Genomic DNA, 27,374 nt, shown 5'->3' with positions numbered 1-27,374 from the left:
CTTACAGTTCTGTTTTAGGCTTAAATGTGGGAACGCCTACATTGTTGACAGTGGTTTCCAGCACCCAGTAAGTGCTCAATAAACTTTAATTGGCGAAAAATGCCGGGTTCCAGCCTAAGAGCAATTTGTTTGTTATTCCTTATGATGATGATGATTGTTTGTTCTAACAAGTAATTGCTTTTCTGTTGACAGGGCAGCAACCCTAGGATAGAGTGGGAAAAGTGGAAGGGAGGCTGCCAGATTCTAGGCCTGAGCCTCCAAGGAGCTTACGGCCTAGGTGTTAGGAATCAGGGTTTTCATCTTTCCTGCATCTAGGGAACCACAAACCACAGCCTTTTTAATTTGGCTGTCTCTCTCCAGCTTTTCTCTTCTTTCTTGTCCTTTACAAATTAAATTGGTAAACGTGAGTAAGGCTATAGGGTGAATTGTCTCATTATGATTTTGGCCTAGGTTTCTAATGCCTTGATATTTTTTATTCTCATCTTTTGGGTAAGATGAACCTCCTGTACCCTACAAAAGAGTGGACCAGATCACTCTCTCGTGGGGCACAGGAGAAATCGTTGAGCTCTGTTTCATCCTTTTCTTCTGGCATCCAGCACCATGTCTAACACATAACATTATGTTTGCAGTAAATGGTTAAGATTCAAATAATTAATTAATGGGGTCTCCACTCTGAGTTCCTTCTTTTTTCGATGGGGGGAAGGTAGCTTTTAAGTGGGGAAGTGTCTGCCAAGTTCCACTGGAGATGGTGTGTTGGAACAGAGGTGTGGAAAATCCCCTTCTCTCAATTCAGCTGAGACAAGATAGAGTTTTTTTCAGAAACATTCTTTCCTTATAAACCAATGCAAGCAGAATAAACAGAGTATAGACATGGATTGTAGATTTGCAACATGACTCAGCCACAGTCTGCTCACAGGCTGGCCTAGCCAGCGCTGCTGGGGACTCCTGGCCCCCTTTCCTCATCTTTTCACTCTCTATAGTCCTGGGAAAAAGGGTTCTTGGGTTACTAGCTTGAGGCAGGTCTGGACTGGTGGGTTCCCAGGACTTGTGGGATTCTCTGTTAGCTGGTACCCACCCTGCTTCCTGATGTGCCCTTGATAGGGACTTATGCGATTCTTTCTCGAGCTTCTGACCATTCTGCAATAATCTTGGTGGTGGTTATTAATTTCAGAATCTCAAAAATTTGTTTCTTTTTTTTTTTTTTTTTTTGAGACGGAGTCTCTCTCTGTCGCCCAGGCTGGAGTGCAGTGGCCGGATCTCAGCTCACTGCAAGCTCCGCCTCCCGGGTTTACGCCATTCTCCTGCCTCAGCCTCCCAAGTAGCTGGGACTACAGGCGCCCGCCACTGCGCCCGGCTAGTTTTTTGTATTTTTTAGTAGAGACGGGGTTTTACCGTGTTAGCCAGGATGGTCTCCATCTGCTGACCTCGTGATCCGCCCGTCTCGGCCTCCCAAAGTGCTGGGATTACAGGCTTGAGCCACCACGCCCGGCAAAAATTTGTTTCTGAATAGGATTGTATTGACGTGGTTCAAAAATTTTACACATATAGCAAGGGTATACAGTAGAGTCTCCCACCCCTGTATCCCAGAAACCAGTTTTCCATTCTCTCTTCCTCGAAGATAAGTATTAGTAACAGTAACTTATTGGGTATTCTTCCAGAGTTCCTTCATGTGTATATAAGAAATACATATGGAAACACAGTTGATAATACTGGATACTTTATACAAGGTCTGTGGACTGGAATGGGGTCTGGTGATGTGGTGTCTGCAGGACAGCATCTTCCCCAGACTTCAGGGAATCGAGTTGGCTAAAGTGTTGTGTTGCCCTACGTAATTTCCAGCAACAACTTCAAGCTTCTCCAAGGCTTTACCTGTAGACATGAAGAAGAGGACACACAACCCAGTACTTTTTTACATATGATTTTAAAAAATGCATATGTGGATCAGGCACAGTGGCTCATGCCTGTAATCCCAGCACTTTGGGAGGCCAAGGTGGGCAGATCACCTGAGGTCAGGAGTTCGAGGTCAGTCTGGACAACATGGTGAAACCCTATCTTTACCAAAAGTACAAAAATTAGCTGGGAGCAGTGTTGGGTGCCTGCTATCCCAGCTACTCAGGAGGCTGAGGCACAAGAATCGCTTGAGCCCAGGAGGCGGAGGTTGCAGTGAGCTGAGATGGCACCACTGCACTCCAGCCTGGGCAACAGAGTGAGACTCTGTCTCAATAAAAAACAGCTAATGAATTAAAAAATAAATAAAATGTATTTGTGTTCTCTGTGTTTAAAAATCAAGGAGCTATATATTTCAATTCTAAGGGGCTATGGGGAAACCCATTCATATAGTAATGCAGACTTGAACAGCAAGTTATGTAAGAGTGGAATTGACCAACAAATGTGTTAATGTAGTGTAAACTAAAATGTGTATTCTTGTTTTTCTCTTCCCATTTTATAAGATAGCCTGTTGTATGTACACACTGTTCTGTATCTTGCATTGTTTCTTTGCTTACTATGACTTAAATCTTTCATGTCATTATTTAGAGCACTTCTTCACTCCCTTTTTTAAATAGTTGCATAGAATTCCATTGCCTGGATGAATATAATCTTTTTATTAGCACTTTATTGGTGCATATTTTATGTTGATTTCTATATTTTGCTGCAATGAAAAACTCTGCACGTATGTGACATGTGACCCTGTCTAACCATGTTATCATGCCCAGACAGAAGGCAGGATTTTATAAGGAATAAGGGCAGTGTAGCTTACGATTTGCCCACGTAGAGCAATAGAATCTTGCCTTAAGTGATCAATAAGGTATTTTCTGTTCAGATAATTCTATGAACAGTACCTAGTGGAGAAGGCTTTGCATTCTAGATTTGATAAAAGGACAAGTGTGTGGTTCTCCTACTGTACCTGGCTATGGACCATTATATTTAAAGTATATAAAGCAGTTTACCACATCACGTCTGGTTCCTCCTCAGTAAAGAAATAGTTATCACTGTCAGCATGGTAGAAGGCCCCTCTTCATGTTCTACTTCTTTATTCTTCCCCATTACCATCTCATCACCTGTTATAGCTGCTTCTAGCTTCAGAGTCCTTTCTGCTAAGTCTTTATCTTGGAAGTTGCATTGTCTGCTCTTTAGCTTCTGCTCTGTTAGGCTGATTTCTACCTAGACTTCTCTTCCTGGGACCCTCTGCAGAATTCTGGCCTTGGCTGTGGCTTGCTGCACCCTGGCTGCAATGTAAGGCTCCTGGGCTTCCACCCTCCCTATAGAGTGAAGCCCCTTCCTGCCCTGCCTGATAGAAGGAGAGGAGATGTCTTGGATTCCTCAACTGGGTAGCATCAGGATGCTTTTCTGCATCCCACTGTGAGATGCCTGGGGCAACCCTTATTTGTTCAATCATATCCAGCCCAAACTCGTAATTCCGGCACCAGCATAGATCCCTCCTCCATGCTGCTCTCCAGGAGGATGTCCATAGTTTTTTATCTTGAAGGCCCCCTTAACCCCGAACTCTTTCTTTTTCAACTTACCCATGGCATCTTCATGAGCACAGTGTTTTCCCACTGTGGGTTCCTTGGGACACCAATTCCACAGCGTATTATATGATCTCAGAACCATGTTAGTCCCTCAGCATCATGAGTACCCAAGATACCTCCCTGGGAAGCTCTGCCCTAAGTAGTCTATTGTTAGGACTTGTTTTTCCACTTGTGCGGAAAGCTTGGCTTCTTCACCTATGGCGTTGAGACTTCCCAAGGACCATGAGGACTTTGTTAGAAGGTGTTTCTCCTTCCTGTGGTCAGAAGCAATCTTCTTACCTCTTCCTGTTTCAAAGCCTCTGTCCACTTTAGGCTACCCCGTAGGTTGCTGTTTCCTGTCTGAGAGACGCATCTAGCCTCTGCCTCAAAGACTAGCAATGCCCAACCTGCACTTAGTCCAGTGGCTTTTGACAAAGGCTTCCTTCTCTTGGATCAGACCTGCCCACATCTGGGAGAACCCCTGGGTTGTGTTGACGGGGTGGCCCTCCATGAGACTGCCATTAAATTGGCCCTCAAAATGCAGCATTCACGAGAGACATATTTTCCGTCATGGGAAAAGGAAGGTATTTTCTTCGTTCAACCTGTGTTTGTGGTTTTCCAGGGCTTTTTCTGGCACAGAAATTCAAATCGTGTGGTTCTCTCTTTTTTTGTCTTAATTTTATTGTGCCTGTTTTCTCTGCACAAAACAACATCTTGCTGTAACCTCTTGTTTATCCTTCAGTGACATGAGTGAACATGTTTTGGGGGAGTGAATCCTCAGCAAGGGTTGTCAGAAACTTGAGCATTTGCTCCTTATTAGCCATAACCAATGGGATGAGTAAAAAAAAGCATTTGAAATCCTGAAGGGTTTACTCCCTAGGGAACTCACTGGATCTGGGGAGCAAGTTATTCTTGTTTTTTTGTTCCCTTACCTTGTCTGGATCAAAATAAAGAATAGTATGGGTGGTTCCATTATTTGTCACAGGGAAAAGGAGAGCTGGCGTCAATATCCCTATTTTCCATTTGTATTTTATTAGCACTTAAGATTCATTGAAATCATCTTGTGAGTGTATTTATTAACATGCTATCTATCCATCAGCCCCCAAGAAGAGAGCAGAGACCTTGTCTGTCGTACTCACCTTTGAACTCCTGGTGCTAGAACAACGTGTAACACATAAAGAGCCATTCAACACATCTTCATTGCTGGATAAATAAAATCTCTCTGTTCTCCCTGCTGTGGCCCACCTTGAAGACTGCTTCAGTCCATTGGGCATGGGTTGTAAGACCACCCAAACCATGGTACCAAGTTGAATTTTGGGTCGGGGGAGGGGTTCTGGATTTGGAGGAGAGACAGGGTAGAGTTATGGGAAAAGATGTTGATTTTGCAAAAAGTCTGGGTTCAAATCTTGGCTCTGCCACTGACTTGTTTTGGGGAACTCTCTGAGGCATAATTTTTTAAATCTGTACAGGAAGAATAATAATTACTCCTACCCCCCCTCAACATACACTTTATAATCCTTGGTTGAAGAATGTATGAAAAATGCGTTTTAGGCCGGGCGCGGTGGCTCAAGCCTGTAATCCCAGCACTTTGGGAGGCCGAGACAGGCGGATCACAAGGTCAGGAGATCGAGACCATCCTGGTTAACACGGTGAAACCCCGTCTCTACTAAAAAATACAAAAACTAACCGGGCGAGGTGGCGGGCGCCTGTAGTCCCAGCTACTCGGGAGGCTGAGGCAGGAGAATGGCGTAAACCCGGGAGGCGGAGCTTGCAGTGAGCTGAGATCCGGCCACTGCACTCCAGTACGGGCGACAGAGCGAGACTCCGCCTCAAAAAAAAAAAGAAAAAAAAAGAAAAATGCGTTTTAAACTATAAAGTGCTCTGCAAATGTGGAGGAGTGCAAAATGATGGTCTTTCTTTTCTTCTTTTTGCTTCATATAAAGCCAGGTGCCCTGGCCTGCCCCAGCAGCTCTGCTGGAATTAGGATTTCCTGTGGCTGGCTGCCCTCTTCACAGTGCTACTTTCTCAGAGTGAACTGAGGAACGCATCTTCTAGGATTTCCATTGCTACAATTCCATGATAACAATGGGGTCAGGGGGACCAGGACCTAAGAAAGTGCCCCTAACTTCTCAGGCCTGGCCCCACCCCATGCCACTGGCGAGCACATTGTCACCATGAGCTGTACCATCAAGGGCCGCTTGACGGTGTTTCTCTTCTCCCTTCTCCCCAGGCGGCTGTTGAAGAGTGAACTTGGATCATTTATTACAGACTATTTTCAGGTAAGCTGTGTGGATATGAGCATCCGTCATTATCATGCATGTGGGGGCATGGACCTAAAGGGGGTGGCCAGTACTGTACAATTGGACATTCTTTCAACAGCCAAAATTACATATCCCTATTTCCTGCTGTGTGCTGTGTGTTGCAGAGGGGCACCAGGCCTGAGTGTCCCGGCAGTTAATGGAGATCCCAGTCCCATGCAGCAGTTCTCAGGCATTTTGGTCTCAGGACCCCTTTACACACATAAAATATTTTGATCCTTGTCTGTATCAAAATAAAGAATAGTATGGATGGTTCCATTATTTGTCTTATGTCTATCTTTACCATAATAGAAATTAAGGCTGGGCGCAGTGGCTCAAGCCTGTAATCCCAGCACTTTGGGAGGCCGAGACGGCCAGATCACGAGGTCAGGAGATCGAGACCATCCTGGCTAACACGGTGAAACCCCGTCTCTACTAAAAAATACAAAAAACTAGCCGGGCGAGGTGGCGGGCGCCTGTAGTCCCAGCTACTTGGGAGGCTGAGGCAGGAGAATAGCGTGAACCTGGGAGGCGGAGCTTGCAGTGAGCTGAATCCGGCCACTGCACTCCAGCCTGGGTGACAGAGCAAGACTCTGTCTCAAAAAAAAAAAAAAAAGAAATTAAACCTGAAGAGCTTTAAAATATGTCTTAATTTATTTAAGTAATAAGCCTATTACATACTAGCACTAATTACATTTTTATGAAAAATAACTCTCAGAATAAAATAGTAAGGAGATGTCTGCATTGTCTGGCTTCATAGAAGACAGTTGGATTCTTATATCTGCTTCACTTTCAACTTGTAATGATATTGCATGTCATGTAGTTTTGGGAAAACTCCACTGTAAACTTGTGGATAATGCAAGGGAAAAAAACAGATCGCTTAGTATTACCGAGAAAATAGTTTTGACCATGGGAATCCCCCAGAGGACCCTGAATCATACCACATCTGGATCCACTGTCTGGATCAGTCAGACTTCTCCCTTGTCTATAAAGCTCTAGCATAAAGCTAGTTTAGAGTTTAAGGTTCCAGGACCAATCAGAGGATAGTTTCTCATTCACAGACACAAGCTGTTTTCATGACTCTAACCAAAGGCATATGGTGGAGACGGAATGGGGAGTGTTGGGTGACAAGGAGTAACTGACTGGACGGCACTTTAGTGAAGTCAGAATCCCCACTTCTCATTCATTTGCTGAATGGGCAAGCTGTTTCACCTCCCTGTGCCTCGGTTTCCTCATCTGTACAATGCGACTAAACATACAACTTATCTTAAAAGGTTATTATGTGCTTTATGTGAAATAACACATGCAAAGCACTCTGTACATAGTGTGTAGGGGGGCAGTATAGGGTAGTGGTCAAGATCACAGACTTTAGAGGCAGAGTGCTTGGGTTCGGTGCCCAGCATAGCCACTTACTAGCTGTGTGACCTTGAGCAAGTTGCTTTACCTCTCTGTATTTCCTTTTCTGTGAAACAACAGTAATACGACCAAACCTTATAGGGTTGTTGTGAAGACTAAGTAAGCTATTTATAAAAAGTGCTCAGTGACTAGCAGAGAGAGTAGGACAGTAATAAGTGCTTACTAAATGTATACAAGTGCCTATGTGTTATTCTAAGGTGTAATCCATCTCTTCAAGTGGAAAAGTAGCATACAATGCATAACATCTTGGTTTCAGGTTAGCAATATTATTCTGTATCCAAATAGAGCATACTTTTAATAAGACAGCTTAAAGAGATTTTAGGTTTTGAAAACAGTACAGGCATCCTTTTATAACTTTTCTTTATGAGATTCAGGAAGCTTAAACTTTTACATGCACTTTAAAAGAATGACATGTCAGTTGTTTAAACACACACACACACAGACAGCTCCTCTAAATCTGGACAAACCAAGACCCAACAGAAGCCTGGAATTCAATCTGGTCATATGTCTCAGCTGCTTGGAAGACAGCTCCTGTTCAGGGAGACAAAAACATAAAGATTAAGAGAGAGATAATTAGTCACAAATGTGAATCATTTCAGTTGCCCTTGACTCAAAGGTCAGTCTTGGCCTCACTCTCTTCTCTTGCTGTCTCTACTGATTGATTTTTTAAAAATCTAACTACAGAGAAGTGGTTTTTCAGTCAGTCCTGGAGAAACCTGCTGGGTTGAATTGCCTTCCTCCTTGACATTTAAAAGCTCCATGGTTTGGTGTGGTTTCAATCAGGTTTTAAATGTCGTTTGTCTTTTGGGCTGGGGGTTACCCCTAGGGCGGATAGGAAAGGGTGTTTGGGTGGGGACTTGTTTATCTGGGAAGCCCTGAGGTTTTTGGGGGCAGTTAATACTGCTTACAAAGCGTGCCAGATGCTTAAAAACTAATAACCACTTGTCATTTCCTATCGGGAACCTAATCAGAGAAGCTGCTATGTGAATAGAGTCTCTTGCCAGGGGTGCGGGGCGAGGACTGGTTTTCACAGTTTTAAATCGAAGTTTATTTAAGGTGCTGATCTGGAAACAAGGCTCTCCTAGATACAGTTTTTTTTTTTTTTTTTTTAAATAGATTTTAAGTGTCATGTGGGCACACAGCTTCTTTCTTTCTTTCTTTCTTTCTTTCCTTCTTTCCTTCTTTCCTTTCTTTCCTTTCTTCCTTCCTTCCTTCCTTCCTTCCTTCCTTCCTTTCCTCCCTCCCTCCCTCCTTCCCTCCCCTTCCCCTTCCCCTTCCCCTTCCCCTTCCCTTCCCTCTCTCTCTTTTGGTTCTCCACTCCCTGCAAAGTTCCTGGAACATAGTAGATACTCAGCAAACCTTCTTGGGAGACAGGGAGGGATTTTCTGCCACAGATCACTGAAATGATTTTAGGTGATGCGTGCAATGACATTAAATCACATTAGGCCTTGTGGTTAGAAACTGCTCTCCTCTTTTATTTTCCTTTCACCCTTGGCATTGTGCTAGAGAAGATCTTGAGTGGCACCATGGTGTCCTCTCCCCTCCTCCAGGACTTGGTAATCTCCCTTGTTTGAAGAAGGAGGAGGAGTCCTCGAACTTAGTGTCTTCAGCTAGGGACACTGACTAGTTAGGATTTCTTAACATTATTTTGTTGGCATTGAGTTGATCATTGAGTTCCATTTCACTTAGTGTAAATGATGTTGCTATGGTTTCTGTTTTAAACATATTTATATGTTTAAAAAGTGGATTGATATAAGAAAAATAGTATGCAAAGAATAATCATGTAGGTGGCCCTGGCTCTGGCCCTGGTCATGCAGGTGGTTCCAGAGAGACTCAGCTTTGGAAAGCTCATTAGCAGGTATTGCTTAAAAATGGGCTGGTTTCAAACCATTCACTTTACAGAAGAAATCTCCACATAAGGAGGCACGTCCCAGAGGGAAGGCTTGTAGAGGCGAACTTAGCCTTCACGTTCGACTGTCAGATGTCATTTCAGGAGGGAAAATCAGGAGGAATGCCAGAAAGTGTGTCCCTCCAGTAAAGGGGCAGAAGGAAGGCCTGAGGACAGATGAGGAACGGAGCCCAGGGGTGGACAGGAAAGTCACCAAAACCATGGCTCTGGCTGTTGGGAGAGGTGAAAGATGGACTACCTGGGTGCTGGGTTCTGCACTGCAGAGGCTCAGATGGCCGTGCCCAGGCATCTGCATTCAGCAGTCAAGCCTGTCTCCTCACCCTGACCCCCAACTCCGAGCTTGCCACTCGGACAGCCCTTTCTGTGGCTCTGCTTTCGAAAGCGAACATTCTTATTTTACATTCTGTGAGTCTTAACACATGTCCCACTTTCCTGAGTGGGAAATAATGAAAATGACCCCGGGTGAGGCCAAGAGAAATCATGTAGGAAAACTGTGCTTATCTCATGCCTGCACACAGAGAAGACAAGCTGTGTGATCTGCGGAAGCCCAGGGAGACGTCCATAAGGCACTGGCTGGAAAAGTCTCTGACATTTCCAGTATAGACTTTTTTTCCTTTCCCTAAAATTGGGGTTTCCAAGAGAAACGCTATATACTAGTGACAGCTCTGAGGGATAATTGGTTTCTTGTAATTTTTGAAACTGATGATATGAAACGTTCTGGATTTTCCTATTTACCTAATTAGGTATCTTGGTGGTTCAGAGCATGGGTGTGTTTGCAGATTGTACTTTCTGCCATTCTGTATCTACTGGCTTTGTTGCATGTGTTATAAGCTTTTCCCCCAAGCCCAGAAAGTTCAATTCCTTTTGTTGGAACTGGTGTTTTACTTGATAACAGAAACTCAGGCTAGAGTCGGTGGCTTTGAATGGGTTAATACTAGGAAGAGAGGAAACTTAGCTACCACAGTTGTCAGTAGGTCATGGATACTTGGTAATGTTTGAGATACATTTGTGTGTGCGCATGTATGCATATATATTTATTTTTCCATTTGCTGCTAATATCTGCAAGAGTCCCAGGAGGTCAGTTTTCCCTAGAGTTTACAGCATATGGCAGAGAGCTGAAGGAGTGTAGCATTAACTGAAGACCTGAATGGATGGCAAAGACTTTAAATCAGGCCCAGAAAAAGCAATTATACTTTGTGGGAACAAAGATAGGACCTCTGAGGATTCATGGCAAGCTGGATGGAGAGAAGATCAAGAGTGGTGAAGGTAACTTTTGTGATTTCTAAATCCAAATTGAGGAGGAGACAGAAGTTTCAACTGTTCTTTGATCAGCTGGACAGGCTTCTCTAACAAGCAGGACTCCCAAAATGGAAAAAGAGCTAATTGGGTGAACAGAGAGTAGTAAAAGGAATTCCACATACACTCTTCTTTAAAGGTAAAATTGGGGCCTATCCACCCAGGGGGGCTTTGAACAAATGGAACGAGGATCTGGTGAGAAGACAGAGGAGAAGTTACGTTTTTAGGTGAGAGGTCATTAGAGGTTGCATTTTTTTTTTTTTTTTATTTGGCCAGTACTTAGAGAAGAACAGCATTGTGGAATCTGTAAGCTTTGGGGTGGCCTAGAAGCTCCCATTGGCCACCGTGAGGGGCGAGAATGAGGTGGAGCCAGACTGGGGGCTTCGAGAAGCATCCCTGGGTGTCTTGGGCTACTCACTGTGGGGCTCGCTGCCTGCCAGAGGTCACTTTTCAGCAGCTTTGCCGGTTTTTTTTTTTTTTTTTTAAGACGGAGTCTCGCTCTGTCGCCCAGGCTGGAGTGCAGTGGCCAGATCTCAGCTCACTGCAAGCTCCGCCTCCCGGGTTCTCGCCATTCTCCTGCCTTGGCCTCCCGAGTAGCTGGGACTACAGGCGCACGCCACCTCGCCCGGCTAGTTTTTTGTATTTTTTTTAGTAGAGACGGGGTTTCACCGTGTTAGCCAGGATGGTCTCGATCTCCTGACCTCGTGATCCACCCGTCTCGGCGTCCCAAAGTGCTAGGATTACAGGCTTGAGCCACCGCGCCCGGCCAGCTTTGCCTTTTTAAATCTCCTTAGCAATTATTTGAATTTTGTGCAATTAGTTGAGTATTTTGATTGTACTTTTATCATACTTTATGAGTTTATCCGGAAAAAATGGATCTTAAAATTGATGACCACAGGTCTTAATATAATTGAGATAAAGATGGAAATCAGTAGGCTTGCAGAAGTGGCAAATCTTTATCCTCATTGGACTCAGGTTATTGCACATCAGTTGTGGAAGAAAGGAGCACATGGGTACCAAAGGCTGAAAATATATCACCCAAAAATGAGCTCTGAAGATGAGGTGTAATTAGGGATTTCACAATCCTTTCAAGCTCTATGGGGACAGAATTCCTCCTAAATCATGGAAGTGTGGTATTCTACATGAGTATGTATTTGCAGGAACTCACTATGTATGCAATTTGGTGATTCATTGTAGATGAGAAAGGAATGGCAGGAGCCAGGCTTAGGGCATAGATGGGGGAGGCATAAAAGGTAGGAGCAGATGCTGGAAACAATGTGGTATTAAAATAGTGGAAACACTCGGTGATTCAGTGGGCATGAGAAGTAGAAACTGAGTTGGAAGTGTCGGGAAATTTTTGTTCAATAAGGAAAGCGATAAGGTGACTTTCTCTGAGGCTCTTTAAGAGCTATAAGGAGAACAGAATGAATGATAATGGTAATGACAGCTAATATTTTCAAGCACGTACATGCTGGCCATTGTTCCAAGCTGAAGATTCTCAAAGTATGGTCCCCGAACCAGGGGCTTCAGTATCAGCTGGGAATCTGTTAGAGAAGCAAATTCTAACTGAATCAGAAACTCTGGGGTTGGGGCCCAAGCAATCTGTTTTTTTTTCTTTTTTTAAGACAAAGTCTTACTCTTGTCACCCAGGCTGGAGTACAATGGCACAATCTCAGCTCAGTGCAATCTCTGCCTCCCAGGTTCAAGCAATTCTTCTGCCTTAGCCTCCCGAGTAGTTGGGATTATAGGGACACCCCACCATGCCCGGCTAATTTTTATAATTTTAGTAGTGACAGGGTTTCATCATATTGGTCAGGCTGGTCTTGAACTCCTGACTTCAGGTGATCCACCTGCCTCGGCCTCCCGAAGTGCTGGGATTACAGGTGTGAGCCACCGCACCCAGCCACAATCTGCGTTTTGATGAGTCCTACGTGATTGTGAGGCATGCTCAAGTCTGGCAATGCTTTCAGCATTTCTCCTGGGCTAACTCATTTATTCCTCCTGATGACTGATGAGGATGGTTCTGTTATTATGTATCCCCCTTTTACAGATGCTGCCACTGAGCCTCAGAGATGGGGGTTATTTGTCTAAGATACAAATACATACAGCTAGTAAATGGTGGTGCGAAGACCCAGCCCAGGTCATCTGGCCACAGAAGAAAAATCTCTTGGATTATATTTAAATGTCCTCAAGGAATCCCCAGGAAAAAAATCCCAAAAACCCAGGCAGGAGGAGTTCCAGGTTTACTTTATTTGTTGTTGTTTTTGTTTTGAGTGTTCAGCAAATCAGACATGGACTGTCTTCCTTCTTCCTTATAAACATAACCTTTTGAAAGCCCCAATTCACCCTTGAATTATGGCTAAAACGGTGCTAAATGAATAATTAGTATTAGCACCGCGTTTCCACTTCTTCAATCTCCATTTGGGGACTTCTCGTGAGTCTCATCACATTCACACACACCAACATTGGCTTATTAGGAATTCTCTGGGCCTGGGAGTAAGTTGTGTTTGTAAGGCTTTGTTGTTTATCTAGGAAGGCATCCAGGTTCACAGGAGATGTACACATCATTAGAGGTGATGGCTGGCTTTTCAAAGCCATAGAGAAAAAAAAAACTGGAAGTGGCCTATGATTTCCAGCCCTGGGTTTATGCCAACAACGGGAAACTTCCAAGACATTGATATCTCCGGAAGCAAATGTCTGGAGTGAAACTGGTTAACACAGGTTCTGGGAAGGCAGAGCAACACAGCTGCTTTCCCTCTGGGGTAGGAAAGAATATCTCATTTGGGAATGGAATCCACTCAAGTGCCAGGCACTCCCCTTGCTAGGTGTTGAATGTGGATAGTCGAGAGGAAGGCCCAGCTGGGTGGAGGCCCTGTGGCAGAACCCAGTTACGTGGGCCTGAGATTGCCAAGCCAACTGCCCCAGTATCTGAATCTGTAATGGATCCCATCTGCTTTCTTCTCTGGGCAAGGACATAAGAAACCTCTCTAAGGCAGGAAAGCATGATGTCTAAAAGCACCAACCCTTCTACCAGGAGATCTGGGTTCTAATCCTTGTTAGAACACTGACTAGCTCTGTGCCCTCAGCCTTGTTACTTAACCTCTCTGATCATCAGTTCTCTTAATAGTAATCCAGGTGGAATCATGGGACCTACTTCATATGGTTGATGTGGTTGCTAAGTGAGGTGACATATAAAAAGTGTCTGGTTACATAGTGAGCAGTCAACAAGTGATAAGTATTTGTATCAGTATTTTTATTACTATTGCTAAGTAAACCAGAAGAATATAATAGGGGGAAGATTTGGGCTTTGGATGCAGACCAACCTTGGTGCAAAGTCTGGTCTCACATTTGCTAGTTGCTTCTTCGGCCTCAAATTCTTTATTTGTAAAAAGTGGATAGGTTGTGGTGAAAGTAAAATGTGAGAAGGCAGCAAAAGACCATAAGACAGTGTCTGATACTGAGTAAAAACCAGTAACTGACTCCACTGGCATTCTTACTGCCATTATCATCACCCCTAAAACATTAAAAGGGACGGTAGCTAGCAGCCTTAGCATTTACACAATTCCTGCTTCCTGGTCTCCGTGGAAAGTTCTTCCTGCTGGGAAGATGGGGTTCTCCCTGGTGACCCATCTCATCTGGGTCCCTCCCACCAGGTTGGGAAGGTGCCTGCTTGGCAGGAGGCATGCATCGTCGGTAGCCCCACACCACCCACGGCCACCCTCTGCTCTGTTCTGCCCATTCCTCCAACTCGCTCTGCGATGACCCGGGAGGAGCCGGGTCTTTCCTGTCCATGGAAGACTGGTGGTTTTAGATGCCTTTCCCCAAACATCTTGTTTACATTTCTCCTAGCTAAGCCTCATTTTTCTGTTTGCAGCCCGTTTTTATATGTCTTAGGAAAAATAGATATGTCAGCTGTTTTTCTTTTTCACTTCCATCTCCTCTGCCACTTCATTAGAGTGCGACTTGACTGTGTCCAAGTTCATGTATGGGGTGGGGAGAGGATGCATTAAGTAACAATGGGCCCAGTTCCAAGTCCCAAGTTGCTTCCTGGGTGGTTACTATTTAGTAACCGTTTTTGGCTTAGTTTTCCGCCTGGGGAGGTGGTGGGGTTGGTGCCATCAGGCAAGGAGTGGGACAAGAGAAACTTGGGCCTTCTCCAGCTCTGTTACCATACAGCTCCGTCACTACAGCTCAGCAGCCAGCAAACATTCAGAAACTTCTGTAGTCAGGCATTCGTCAGGGGATGGGAATACTGTGAGGTGAGGTCCAGGAAGACTGGACACTTAGGAAGAACACACAATGCAAGATGGCTGCCTGAGCCAAGGCTGGGTTTCGCCCCACCTTCAACCCATTTGAGCAGGCTTAAGCCCCACAGATGTTAAGTTGGCATATCTTTAGGTGAAGTGACAGGGTGAGCTTCATCATTTGCAGAGGCCAGTCCAGAAGGAACATGTGGGTACTCAGCATTCTGTGCAAGGACTCCTGAATGCCCTTCTTCTACTACCTCTAATGTCAACACTGGTGTCCCTGGCTTCTTCTAAAATAACTCTACTAGCCAGACTGGTGTAGGGATGCCAATCTCCCCTTCCCAGGGGCCTGCCACTGCAGCTCATAGTGGGCAGCGGTCCCCAGGAGATTGCACGTCTGCACTGGGCACTCTTGGTATCTAGATGGAGGGTGGGTGAGAGGTCCCCGTTGAGTCAGCAGCAATTGCACTGCAGCACTGCCAGTCCAGGGAGTGCAGGATGGCTGGCACTATGCCTCTCCCCAAGACATTGCAGGGCACATGCCCAGTCCTGACTCTCCCTGTACCAGTGCAGAGGCCTCCACCAACATGACTCTGTCAGCACCTTGGGAGTAGGGTGACACTGGTGATGGAGCCCAGGCACTAGGGGTGAGGTGTAGGTGCCTGAAAATCCCTCCTGGGGAGGTGGTGAGGAGGCAGGGCCATGTGTGAGCTGAGGCTTTAGATGCCAGTGCATGTTCACTTATAAAACACAAATTCAAAGATAAAAATACTAAGAATCAAAGATGGCAACTGCAGAGCACCCAACCGCAAGCGGAGGCCTTCAGAGTACAAGGCCCTTAAGAATGCAAGACCCTTTGGGGCCAAATTCTCTAGAGAGGAGATTTGGGGTTCAGTTTGAGACCCATTAGCAAAGCTGGAAGATGCAGCTGTGGCTCAGATGTTGGAGCATAAATGAATGGGCACACCTCCACTGGGTGGATGGCAGTGGTTCCCCAGTGAAGAGGGGCCTGGGGCTTGGCTAACTCAAAAGATCCTTACTCTGATAGTGTGTGCTGAATAAAACATGAGTAGTAGAGAGACTGAGCCTCACTCTCATGTCTTTTATTGGAATTGTGGAGAGGGAGACCCTACTTCTAGCCTCAGTTTATACAACTATCAAGGTAAGAGCAAAATCTACAGACTCCTGGGAGCAGGGAGTTATATAAGGATTTTCAAGATACCTTTGAAAGGTACTGTAGCCTCCTGGAAAATGGAAATGGATCCACTAAATATCATCAAAATGTGTGTGACCAATTGGTTTTGACCATAGGACTGGGGAGAGGAGAGAATGTCTATATGATTCTTAAGACCCCTTCTAACCTCAAGTTTGTGTTTCTCTTATTTTGGTCTAAGCTATAGAATTTCCATGCTGTGTATTGTGAGAAGTTTTAAAGGAGTATTTTCTTTATCATTTCTCCATAATATAGGAATAATTACGTTTCCTTGAAAATATATCAAAAAGATTTTTTTTCCTAATGGCTCCTTGAAGGGAGAAGACCTTGAAAGGAGAAGAAAGGAAAATCCAGGCCATGTTTTAAGGTTTATTCCATAAGATATGGACAATGTAATTTTCCAATGATTTTCTAATTCAAATGAAGAAAATGGCAACAAACTTAGGGACCCTATAGCACTTATTCTTCTTAAAAATATTCTGTCTTTTATCTTGGCTTCTTAAAAATAAAAAAAATGATTTTTATCACTAAAATAGTCAGTATATATATTCAGTAAATATTTATTAGGTACCTACTATGTTCTAGGTACTATACCAGGAGCCAAGGATATTCACTAAAATAAGACATGCCCTCACTCCTAAGGACCTAAAATTCTAACAGATGAATGGTTTGAATTAATTTCTGTTAACTCATACTATCACCTGGACTAGGTTTTTATTTCTGTCCATGCCTCAGTTCCCCCTATCCTCCCCCATGTAGATAATTATAGTGATAGAACAACATGATGAAAATTGCATCACAGAGGCGATCTTTATTACCTCTATAGGTGGATTTCAGAAATGTGAAATTAGGGAGGGTTAAGAAAGTTGTTTTAATAGAAGCCTGGGACATCAGTGTTGACACTAGAGGTACTGAGAAGAATGGCATTCAGGAGCTCGTGCACAGAATGCTAAGCGGACGTTCTGAGAACCTTGTCTGGACTAGGTGTAAGGGACCAGCCAGGCGGAGACTGCAGGGCACAATTGAGATTTGTGCTCAGAAGTATTCAGGTGGAGTGGTTGCCATCTGAACATACCTCCATAGACCACTCATGTCCCGCTCAGCTGTCACAAGATGTCAATTTGGTGCTGCGGTATTTTCTTGCTTTCTGACCCAGAAAGTCTTGCCATGACCCAGCTGGGATTCATGAACTCGGCTGGAAGCTAAAGAACAGGTTAGGGCTTTGTCTTTATTGCCTGTGTGTTTCACAGCTCTTTGTGAAGGAATTGCTTTTTTTTTTTTTCTTCTTTAACAAAGTTGGTGTATTCCTATATGGTGTCACTGTAGTTTTGATTTGGTATTCTATCTGCCATCTTGAAACTACATGGTGGCTGGTTGTGGTGGCTCACGCCTGTAATCCCAACACTTTGGGAGGCAGAGGTGGGCAGATCACTTGAGGTCAGAAGTTCGAGACCAGCCCAGCCAAAATGGTGAAACCCCCGTCTCTACTAAAAAAGTACAAAAATCAGCTGAGCATGGTGGCTGGTGCCTGTAATCCCATCTACATGGGAGGCTGAGGTGGGAGAATTGCATGAACCTGGGAGGCAGAGGTTGTAGTGAGCCAAGATCCCACCACTACATTTCAGCCTGGGTGACAGATCAAGACTCCGTCTCAAAAAAAAAGAACTACATGGTGACCAGTTACTTTCTCAAATTAGGTTGTATTTTGTAAATCCTAATAGGAGTGTGAATTTGCTTAATGTGTATCCATCGCAGAAATGGGATAGTACCTTTGATAAAATGTTCTATTAGTACATTTTATAAAGGCCCATTCACTACTGACTCTCGGCCTCCCACTCCTTTTGGGAAGTTGGGCTGAGATAGCAGTTATTACTATTGCTACCACCAATGCTGATTACTAAGGACATAAAATACTGTGTGTATGTGCTTATAGTGATTAATCATGTTTATAATGATTAATGTGTTTATAATGATTATAATGAAGAATGTTATGGTATTGCTAGTATGCCATTTTACAGAGGAAGAGCTTGGGACTCAGGGAAATTAAATACAAAATCGCACAGCTAGAATGTAGCTGACTGGAACTTGAACTGATACCCAAGTTCTTTCCACTGCTGCATATGCTTCTTTTATCATTGCAATAGGGTCTAGGGTTTTATAAAGGAGAAGGCTAAAGAATGCATTAGGTCCTTTGGTAAGACACATTATCACCTTTGCAGCTGCCTCTCCCATAATCATAGGCCTTGTTAATCTAATAATGTGACATGAGTGTAAAGACACCAGCCTGTCATTGATCTCTGAGCTTCTGTGACTTGCAGAGAGGCTGCTCCATGTCTTAGGTGGCCAGCTGTAGCCTTTCAAGGGAAGAAAGGGGTCTGGGTGGGAAGACTTGCTGGAAGGCAGTGAAGTGGAGTAGAAAGAACATGGCTTACAGACTCAAGAAGACCAAGTCTGTCTCCCTTGAGCAAGTCTCTTCACTGACCATCAGTAAAGTGAGGACAGTAGCACCAACTTGATAGGACTGAATTAAATGAGATGAAGGATATAAAGCTTATGATGTAGACAGGACACTCAACAATTGTTAGTTGCAGTTGCAAGAAGATTTTACTTTTCTCTTTCCACAATTTCCCATGTGCACATTCATCGACAGATGCATATTCACTGCTGCTTAAGATTTTGCATGCAGTCTCTTTCATGCTAGTGTGAGAAGCCCTAAATTTATGTTTTTTTAATATGTTATTTCTGCATAGTTTCCCATTGCCTCAGTGCTCCCTTTTGTGAGTTTAGATCACTAAGGGCCTCTAGGACACTGGGTGTCAACAATAGCAAATTCATCCAAGCTGTGTCATGCCTCTTTCCTGGTCTGAGGGATGAGGGTGGCGGTTGGGTTTGCCTCTTATCTCACTCGCTCTTTTGCTATGAGAAGTCTTACTGTCTTCTCCTGAAGCCTTGGCCTTCCAAGAGGAAAAAAGGCTTCTTAAACTCGGAGGCATGGCTAGAACACAAGTGCCTAGAACTCTGTGCCCTTGCCCACTGGAAGTGGAAGAGGGTTCATCACTCACGCTCTAGAGTTGCCCAAATTCTTATGTTCTTTGTTCTCTTTTGGCAGAACCAGCTTCTTGCAAAAGGACTGTTCTTTGTGGAGGAGAAGATCAAGCTGTGTGAAGGCAAGTACAAGACAGCCCTGGTAGATTGGGGCCTCTGTGACTCAGCCTTTGATGTCTGAACAGCTGAGATGCTTCTGTCCAGAAGTGACAGACTCCAAGCGAGTGATTCACCCTGTCTACGTCCTCCCTACCTAGGCGGCAGCACTTTCATTTGAGTCAGCTGCTCACAGCATTGCAAGTCAGAACTGTGTTTCAGAAAAATGTAGTGGGATGGGGTGGTTTCCTTGGAGACCTTGTTCAGGATTTGTTTGTTTGTTTGTTTGTTTGTTTGTTTAATGGGATGCAGGCTAAGGGTCTCTTTTGAAGGAATAAGTTACTCTGTGAATCCTCCATGCTATTTCCTCTGGTCTGCCCCAAGCTATTTCCTACAGACCTTTGTAATATTTCTGGGGAGTCATAGAGTAGTCCTGTCCATTTGGGGGACATTAGGCTAAGCAGGTACTCACTCAATAGGGTATGATTTGATAGACAAAGGGAAATTTCCTGATCTTAGATTTTAAAGTCCAACTGACAGGAGAGAAAGGAACTGAATGGAGATGGAAACAGGTTCCAAAGGCAAGAATTGGTCAACCCCATGACTCTACCAAGGGCTACTTTTAGCTCCCACCAAAGTGGGACTTGATCTTAGCTTGCCACCTACTTCTTGGGTGACTTTTGGTTAGTTACTGGTTTCTCCAAGTCTTAGCTTTTATCATTTTTGAAGTGATAAATTGGGGTGAGGGGTTGTAGGGAACATAAGGCACATGAGTGGCGTAGCACCATACCTGGCACACAGCAGGTGTACATACCAGACCCTTTCTTTTTTTTTTCTGCTCCAGCCTAATGACCCATAGATCAAACTTACTTCCAGGCCCAGACTTATTAGGTGTCATGTCATCATCCTTTTGTTTCTCCCCATTCCCTGGGAGAGACACTAGTGTGTCCAGGAAAGGGGCTCCTAGAAAGACAAAGTAGGGAGGAAAAGGAGAAACTGACGCTGTAAAGTTCTGAGGTCCGGCATACGGTAAATGCTTACCAAGCCTTGGGAAGAATAGAGGTTAGAAATTAACCTTTGCACATTTGAGAGTTGACTGAACCTGTAGCCATTCTTCCCTTGAATACATCGATGACATTATTTTTTTTTCAAACTTATAGATACCCAGTAACCCAAGGCCTTTAGAAAAAAATTTTAAATTGTGGTTAAACAAAACCCCACACAATATAAAATATACCCTCTTTATAATTGCAGTACTTTACAGTTCAGTAGTGTTAATTATATTCACATTGTTGTGTAACAGATCTCTAGAACTTTATCTTGCAAAACGGAAACTCCATGTCCATTGAACAACTCCCAACGTTGCCCCCTTTCCTCAGCCCCCGACAGCCACCATCCTATTTTTTGTTTCCATGCTTTGACTGCTCTAGGCATCTTATAATTGGAATCATACAGTATTTGTCCTTTTGTGACTGGCTTAGTTTCATTCAGCATAAGGTCCTCAAATTCACGTTGTAGTATGTGACAGGATTCCCTTCTTATTTTAAGGCTAATATTCCATTGTATGCACATGCTACATTTGCTTTATCTTCTCACGTGTCAAAGGAAGGGGCTTATTCTTAGGTGACTTGCTTAAGAATTTAGTGGCTCTTTTGCATTTTATGTATTTATTTATTTTTTGAGACAGAGTCTCACTTCTGTGGCCCAGGCTGGAGTGCAGTGGCGCAATCTCGACTCACTGCAACCTGTACCTCCCAGGTTCAAGCGATTCTCATGCCTCAGCCTCTTGAGTAGCTGGGATTACAGGCACCTGCCACCATGCCTGGCTAATTTTTGTATTTTTAGTAGGGGTTTCACCTTGTTGGCCAGGCTGGTCTCAATTCCTGACCTCAAATGATCCACCGCCTTGCCCTCCCAAAGTTCTGGGATTACAGGCATGAGCCACTGTGCCCGGCCCTGTTTTGTGTTTTGGAGTCAGGCTAGTACAAAAATGTGGAAGACAACTGCCTGGTAAAGGGAAGGGAAAGAAACATTGTCCCTAGTCACATAAGTTGTATGTATGTTATCTGGGGAGTTATTACAAGCTCCTGGAAATGTGGAAAAACAGCTCTATGAAAAAGATGCTGAATAAAACCAGAGGTTCAAGTGCCCTTAAAAGGGGAAGTTGAATGTCTCTCACCCAAATAACCCTCATCATAGATACACTCAGAGTGAAAACTCAGAAATGGGGCTAGACAGGATGAACAAAGTTCATCCCACATTCTATGCCCCTGCTCTGGCGTGGCTTGAGAGCACCAGGCCTGGGGTATTCTCTCTGAGTCTCTTCTAGTCCAGGAGTTCTGGGTGTTGCAGCCTTTTCTGTACAGTGAATGGGGAGCCTTTAAGGGACTCTGCCATCTTCAACCAGGCATCTCTACTTTTTAATTTTATGTATTAGAACTCCAAGAAAAATTTTGTTTGGATAAAAGGATTCTCTTGCTATAAAACAAAGTTTGAAAACAATTAATATGATATGTCCAGTCACTGAACAAACTCCTCTTTATTGACATCTCTGCTTAGATACTTACATGTCTATATATACACACCCCTTCTTTACTGCTGCAGAAAAGACAGGTGGTTGTTCATACCCACTTGTTGCTCTTTTGTGAGCAGAAGACGCCATGTTAAGTTCATCTTTTCTAGAGCCTTAGTGACCTTGAGTCTTAGGAAGCTGCCGGGCGCGGTGGCTCAAGCCTGTAATCCCAGCACTTTGGGAGGCCGAGACGGGCGGATCACAAGGTCAGGAGATCAAGACCATCCTGGCTAACACGGTGAAACCCCGTCTCTACTAAAAAATACAAAAAACTAGCCGGGCGAGGTGGCGGCCGCCTGTAGTCCCAGCTACTCGGGAGGCTGAGGCAGGAGAATGGCGTGAACCCAGGAGGCGGAGCTTGCAGTGAGCTGAGATCCGGCCACGGCACTCCAGCCCGGGTGACAGAGCGAGACTCCGTCTCTAAAAAAAAAAAAAAGTTTCTGACACTTACCTAGATACTTCTGGTGACCTAAACTGCTGTGTTACATTAGAGGGCAGATGTATAGGACAGTCATCTAGAACTATCTATCCAACCCCCTTCATTTTTGCAGGGAGCTAAGCCCTTGACTTATGGGCTGTTTCTGGAAGGGAAGACACCTGTGTTCTTTAACTCTTTCTCCCCCAGGGCTGCCCTGTTGCTGTGTCTGTGTCTGTCTGATGTTCTTCTCTGAACACTTTCCAAAACCTCCATTACTCTCTGAAGTTTGCAGCCAGCAATTAGACCTGGGTTCTTGGGAGGCGTCTTACTGCTGCTAGGTTGCAGAATTACCTTGTGTGTCAATGAGCATCCTGTCTTGGCACTGAAAGAGGGAGTAAGTAGGCACCAGTGCTGACCTGCAAGGTTCTCTCTTCTTCCCTTCCTTCAGATCAAGAGGGTCTCTGCTTGTCTTGGTTGTAGAAGGCTTAAGATCAGGGACATCAACAGAGAAGCTGGAGTCACCTTTTACCATTTCGGGTACATTATCCAGGTGCTGGAGTTCACCTTGGTTCTAGGAACCAGGATGACTCAGTATGTGAGATGGTCCTTTTAGACTTCCCCCTCCTCCTCCCTGCAGTGAAACAGCATAGCCTACGTTTGAAAGAAGATACTGACTGCTTCAATCAAATGTTTATTTGATTATCTACTATGAGCCAGTACGTTGCTAGGTGCTGGGGAGTCAGGAGTTGGAGAAACCATCACAGCATTACAGGCCCTCATGGAGCTCACACATGAATCAAATCATCACCAAGTATAAAACTGTGCCCAGGACAAGTACTAAGAATACAATCTGTAGCAGAGTGGTTTGACCAATGGGGAGAGACTTTCTCCTAGAAGTGATGTTCAAGCTGCAACTAGAAAGATCAACAGAAGTAGGTTAGGTAAAGAAGGGAGAGAAAGAGCAGTCAAGGCAGAAGGGCCAGCACATGCAAAGGCCCTGTGGCATGAGAGAGAAGGCTGACTGCAAGAGGGATAATTAGAGCTCAAAGGCCAACAGGAATACAGAAGAGGATCAAGACCCAGAAGGAGGAGATGGATTTTCCCGGGCTGTGTAGATCATATTATTCAGGTTTTCTTTATCCTAGGAGCAAAGGAAAATGTTCATGCTAACTATTAAGTCCTGTTCTACACTGTCCCATATTTGGGTTAAATGGTAACCTCCTTCCACTCACCAGTCCCAGTATCTGCAAAAATCTATACACTTGGCACTTTCCATCCATTCAAGCAAAGCTTTTAAAAGATTGATTTATTGAAGTGGCTGCACCATCCTTAGCACTAGCAATATAGTGATGAGCAAGACAGGCAGGGCCCCATTCCCACTCCCATTCCAGTGACAAGACAGAGAAGAAGTGAATAAACCGTTCCAATAAAGTGTGATCAGTGGTTTGCACAGGAAAGTTGAGGGTGCTCTGGATTTGCATTTTCCCCCTGTGAATTTCACCCTGACCTTTCAAAATCTGCACATCTTTGGACCTGCTGGCTACTAGTCATGCCCTTGTTCTATTCTCTCTCCCCAGCCACTGCTTTTATTGCCCATTAAATTAATAGACAGTGCCAAATGAATCTTTCAAGATTTATTCAGTGGAACTGGCAGTGTCTTGCCAAACGTGTCTCTCAGTGTCTAATCTTGGCTGACCCAGTTTCTCTGCCTGGGATGAGCTGAGGCAGTGACCAATATCAGCTCTGATATCTAGGTCACTAAACAGCAACTGCTATGCAGGCTCCTCTCTGCTAGGGCCCGTCTTTCCTGGAGGTGCAGAGTTCCTCACACAGCCTTCCGATGGTATTGGGTGACCTGTGTGCTCCAGCCTGGGGTAGCAGGGACACTTGGCTGTAGCTTAGGCTTCCTGATCCTAGGAGTAAGTAGGGACAGCATCAGAAGTCAGGTGCTGTGTTTTGCAGAGGGCCTTTTCAGAGAATGCTGCCCTCCCAGTTACTGTAAAGAAGTGGGTGGAGAAAACAGTTTCCAGATCCTCTTTCTGCCTCTCTCCATTGACAGCTAAAACCCAGAATAAACCCAGTGTCTTAATGAGTAAGAAAACAAAACAGTATATAGCTGTGCACATGATCTTCCCGGATTAGCCTGGCCAAGAGCATGGGTTCTGGAATCACAGCTCTGCCTTTGAGCTGTGTGACTTTGGGGCAGTTAGTTGGCCTCTCTGAGCCTGCAAAGCGGGGGTATTAGAGTCTGGTCATGAGATATCTTATAGGTAAGTAAACTAGCATTGTGCTGGATAATGTTGTAACCATTCATGTGATAACAGTTACTGTGTGATTTTAAGATGTCAGCTCCCTTTTCTGGATTGGAGGATGGAAAGGCATATTTGCATATTTTCCATTGGATTTTCCCACCCAGTCCTATATTTACTATAGTAACACCTTGTAGATCAAATGTAAGTAATGCGCTCTCTTCCCTCCCCACAACTAATGCTGCGTCTCCCATTCAGAGTCTCACTAGTGAAGACTGGTAAGTTTAGATTACTTATTAGTAAGACCAGTGAGCTAAGATCAATGCATGCATCCTTGTGAAATGGAATATATTTCTGCCCTGAGAATTTCTGTTGGTCTTAGCCTGGAATGAAGATCCTGCAGTACCACACCTCTGCTCTCTGGGCTTTAATAGCTCCTGGCTGCAAGTTTGTTAGCATGTGCAACTTGACATTTTATGTGGAACTGTCCTCTGGCCTCTTCTACAAATAATGACAAATTCTTTTCTTTCTTCCTCCCTTCCCATCTTCTCGCCCTCTTGTAGGTGAAAATCGCATTGAGGTTCTGGCTGAAGTCTGGGACCACTTCTTCACTGAGACTCTCCCTACCCTGCAGGCAATATTTTATCCAGTTCAGGTTAGTCTCACTGGGGAACACTTCCTGCCATCCTCAGCAGTCTGTCTTCTCTCCTGGCCTTTGCAGACTGGGGCCTCCTGGTAAATGGGAGAAAACTTGGAGATTGGGCACTTGCATTGGTTAAGGAGTTTAGAGATCTTTTAGGGCTCTCTGGTTCTATATTTAGTGCCTAACTTCAAGTGAAGAAGAGTGCCTGCATAACTAGCAATTTTTAGGCTCTTGTTACCCTCTTGGTTTTGAGTATGTCTTTATATTATTGGAGTGGTTTGTTTTTCTTAGTTTTCAAAAGTAGAGAAGTTGGGGGGAAGGGAGATTTCTTGTTTCTTTTCTTTCTTTTTCCCCTGTCTCTTTCTTTCTTCTCTCCCTTTTTTTTTTTTTTGAAGCACAATTTTAAAGCAAGTTTGCTGTTGCCTTCAAATCATGAAAAAGGAGTAACACTCCGTGTTCCTCTGTAAGGGATCCTACGTGATTTAGTAGGAAGAACGCTAGACTAGGAATCTGTAGACTTAGATTCAAGAGTGTGGGTTTGGGCGAGTCATTTATCTTCTGTGAGCATAGCTCCATCGTATCTCTGGCAAAACGAGGAATTTAGAGTAAAATATGAATGACACCTCTAGTATTCTTATTCTGTGGCCTCCACTCCTTCCACCATTTGTGTTGATATCCTTGCCCCCTTGTCTCTGTAGAGCTAATACCACGATGATCACTGCCAGGTCGATGCCACCCCTAAGGAAGGTTGACCTGTAGATGTTCCTCTCCAAAATACATGTCTCTCTCACTTAAGCTGCAGTGTACTCACTCTTCTCTCCTCCCACTGTGGTTGAGGCTTCGTATATAATTAGGTATTGTTGAAGTGTGGGTGTTGTATGCAGAGGAACACAGCCATTAAGCAATGGGTAGAATGACCTTATGCCAGAGGTCAAGGCCCACGTGGACTGTTCGGTCTGAACAGTGTTTTAAAGGAATTTTGAATTGCTGAAAACATATGTCAAATATCTAAAACCTGGGAGGTTAGGCTTATAGATTCCATTTTCCATGTTAGACCCACCCCATAACATTTCCAGTAAGATAGTACAGATAGAAGCCTCTGTCCTGTAGCCTGCAGAAACCTTCCCCCTCCTTGCAGTAGTCACCCATCAGCCATCAGTGAGTCTTCTCTCAGGAAGATAGACATGGGGATAAGGTTGCCAGATTAAGCATATAAAAATACAGGATGTTGGCCGGGCACAGCACTTTGGGAGGCTGAGGCGGGTAGATCACTTGAGCCCAGGAGTTTGAGACCAGGCTGGGCAGCATGATGAAAACTCATCTCTATTAAAAAAATTTAGCCAGGCATGATGGCATGTGTCTAGTCTCAGGTACTAGGGAGGCTGAAGTAGGAGGATCATTTGAGCCCAGAAGATCAAAGCTGCAGTAAGCCGAGATTGCACCACTGCACTTCAGCATGGGAGACAGAGCAAAACCCTGTCTCTAAATAAACAAACAAACAAACAGGATGTTGAGTTATATTTGAATTGCTTATGTAAGCAAATAACGCAATATTTGGGACACATTTATACTGAAAAACTCTTCAAATTTAACTGGGCATCCTGTGTTTTATCCGGCAACCCTACTAGAAGGGGGGTTACAGTAAAGGCCTGGATTTGTAAGTCGACAAAGGGACATGTTGAATCAGTACCTGGCGCCTCCTGTGTTTGTTTATTTGTTTATTATTATTATACTTTAAGTTCTAGGGTACATGTGCACAGCGTGCAGGTTTGTTACATATGTATACATGTGCTGTGTTGGTGTGCTGCACCCATTAACTCGTCATTTACATTAGGTATATCTCCTAATGCTATCCCTCCCCCCTCCCCCCATCCCCCGACAGGCCCCAGTGTATGATGTTCCCCACCCTGTGTCCAGATGTTCTCATTGTTCAATTCCCACCTATGAGTGAGAACATGTGGTGTTTGGTTTTCTGTCCTTGAGATAGTTTGCTCAGAATGATGGTTTCCGGCTTCATCCATGTACCTACAAAGGACATGAACTCATCCTTTTTTATGGCTGCATAGTATTCCATGGTGTATATGTGCCACATTTTCTTAATCCAGTCTATCATTGATGGACATTTGGGTTGGTTCCAAGTCTTTGCTATTGTGAATAGTGCCACAGTAAACATACGTGTGCATGTGTCTTTACAGCAGCATGATTTATAATCCTTTGGGTATATACTCAGTAATGGGATGGCTGGGTCAAATGGTATTTCTAGTTCTAGATCCTTGAGGAATTGCCACACTGTCTTCCACAATGGTCGAACTAGTTTACAGTCCCACCAACAGTGTAAAAGTGTTCCTGTTTCTCCACATCCTCTCCAGCACCTGTTGTTTCCTGACTTTTTAATGATCACCATTCTAACTGGTGTGAGATGGTATCTCATTGTGGTTTTGATTTGCATTTCTCTGATGGCCAG

At 44.3% G+C, this 27,374-nt stretch overlaps 1 protein-coding gene across 6 annotated transcripts in view; it reads left to right on the top strand.

The window, feature by feature from the left end:
* Positions 1-27,374, top strand: part of PRR5L (proline rich 5 like) — a 102,446-nt gene that overhangs the window by 37,233 nt on the left and 37,839 nt on the right. For 5 of the 6 annotated variants that reach the window (XM_033205042.1, XM_033205045.1, XM_033205041.1 and 2 more), the window contains 3 exons: positions 5,740-5,788; positions 18,997-19,054; positions 24,831-24,922. In XM_033205042.1, coding sequence (XP_033060933.1) covers positions 5,740-5,788; positions 18,997-19,054; positions 24,831-24,922 — 199 coding nt within the window. Of the gene's footprint in view, positions 1-2,608; positions 4,094-5,739; positions 5,789-18,996; positions 19,055-24,830; positions 24,923-27,374 lie in introns of those variants that run through there. The other variant, XM_033205044.1, reaches the window with a different exon arrangement.

The sequence above is a fragment of the Trachypithecus francoisi genome, unplaced genomic scaffold (genome assembly GCF_009764315.1).
Source record: "Trachypithecus francoisi isolate TF-2019V2 unplaced genomic scaffold, Tfra_2.0 Lachesis_group8, whole genome shotgun sequence".
In the NCBI taxonomy this organism is placed as follows: Eukaryota; Metazoa; Chordata; class Mammalia; order Primates; family Cercopithecidae; genus Trachypithecus; species Trachypithecus francoisi.
The sequence above is the reverse complement of the archived record's forward strand: the minus strand, read 5'-3'. Positions and strand labels throughout refer to the sequence as shown.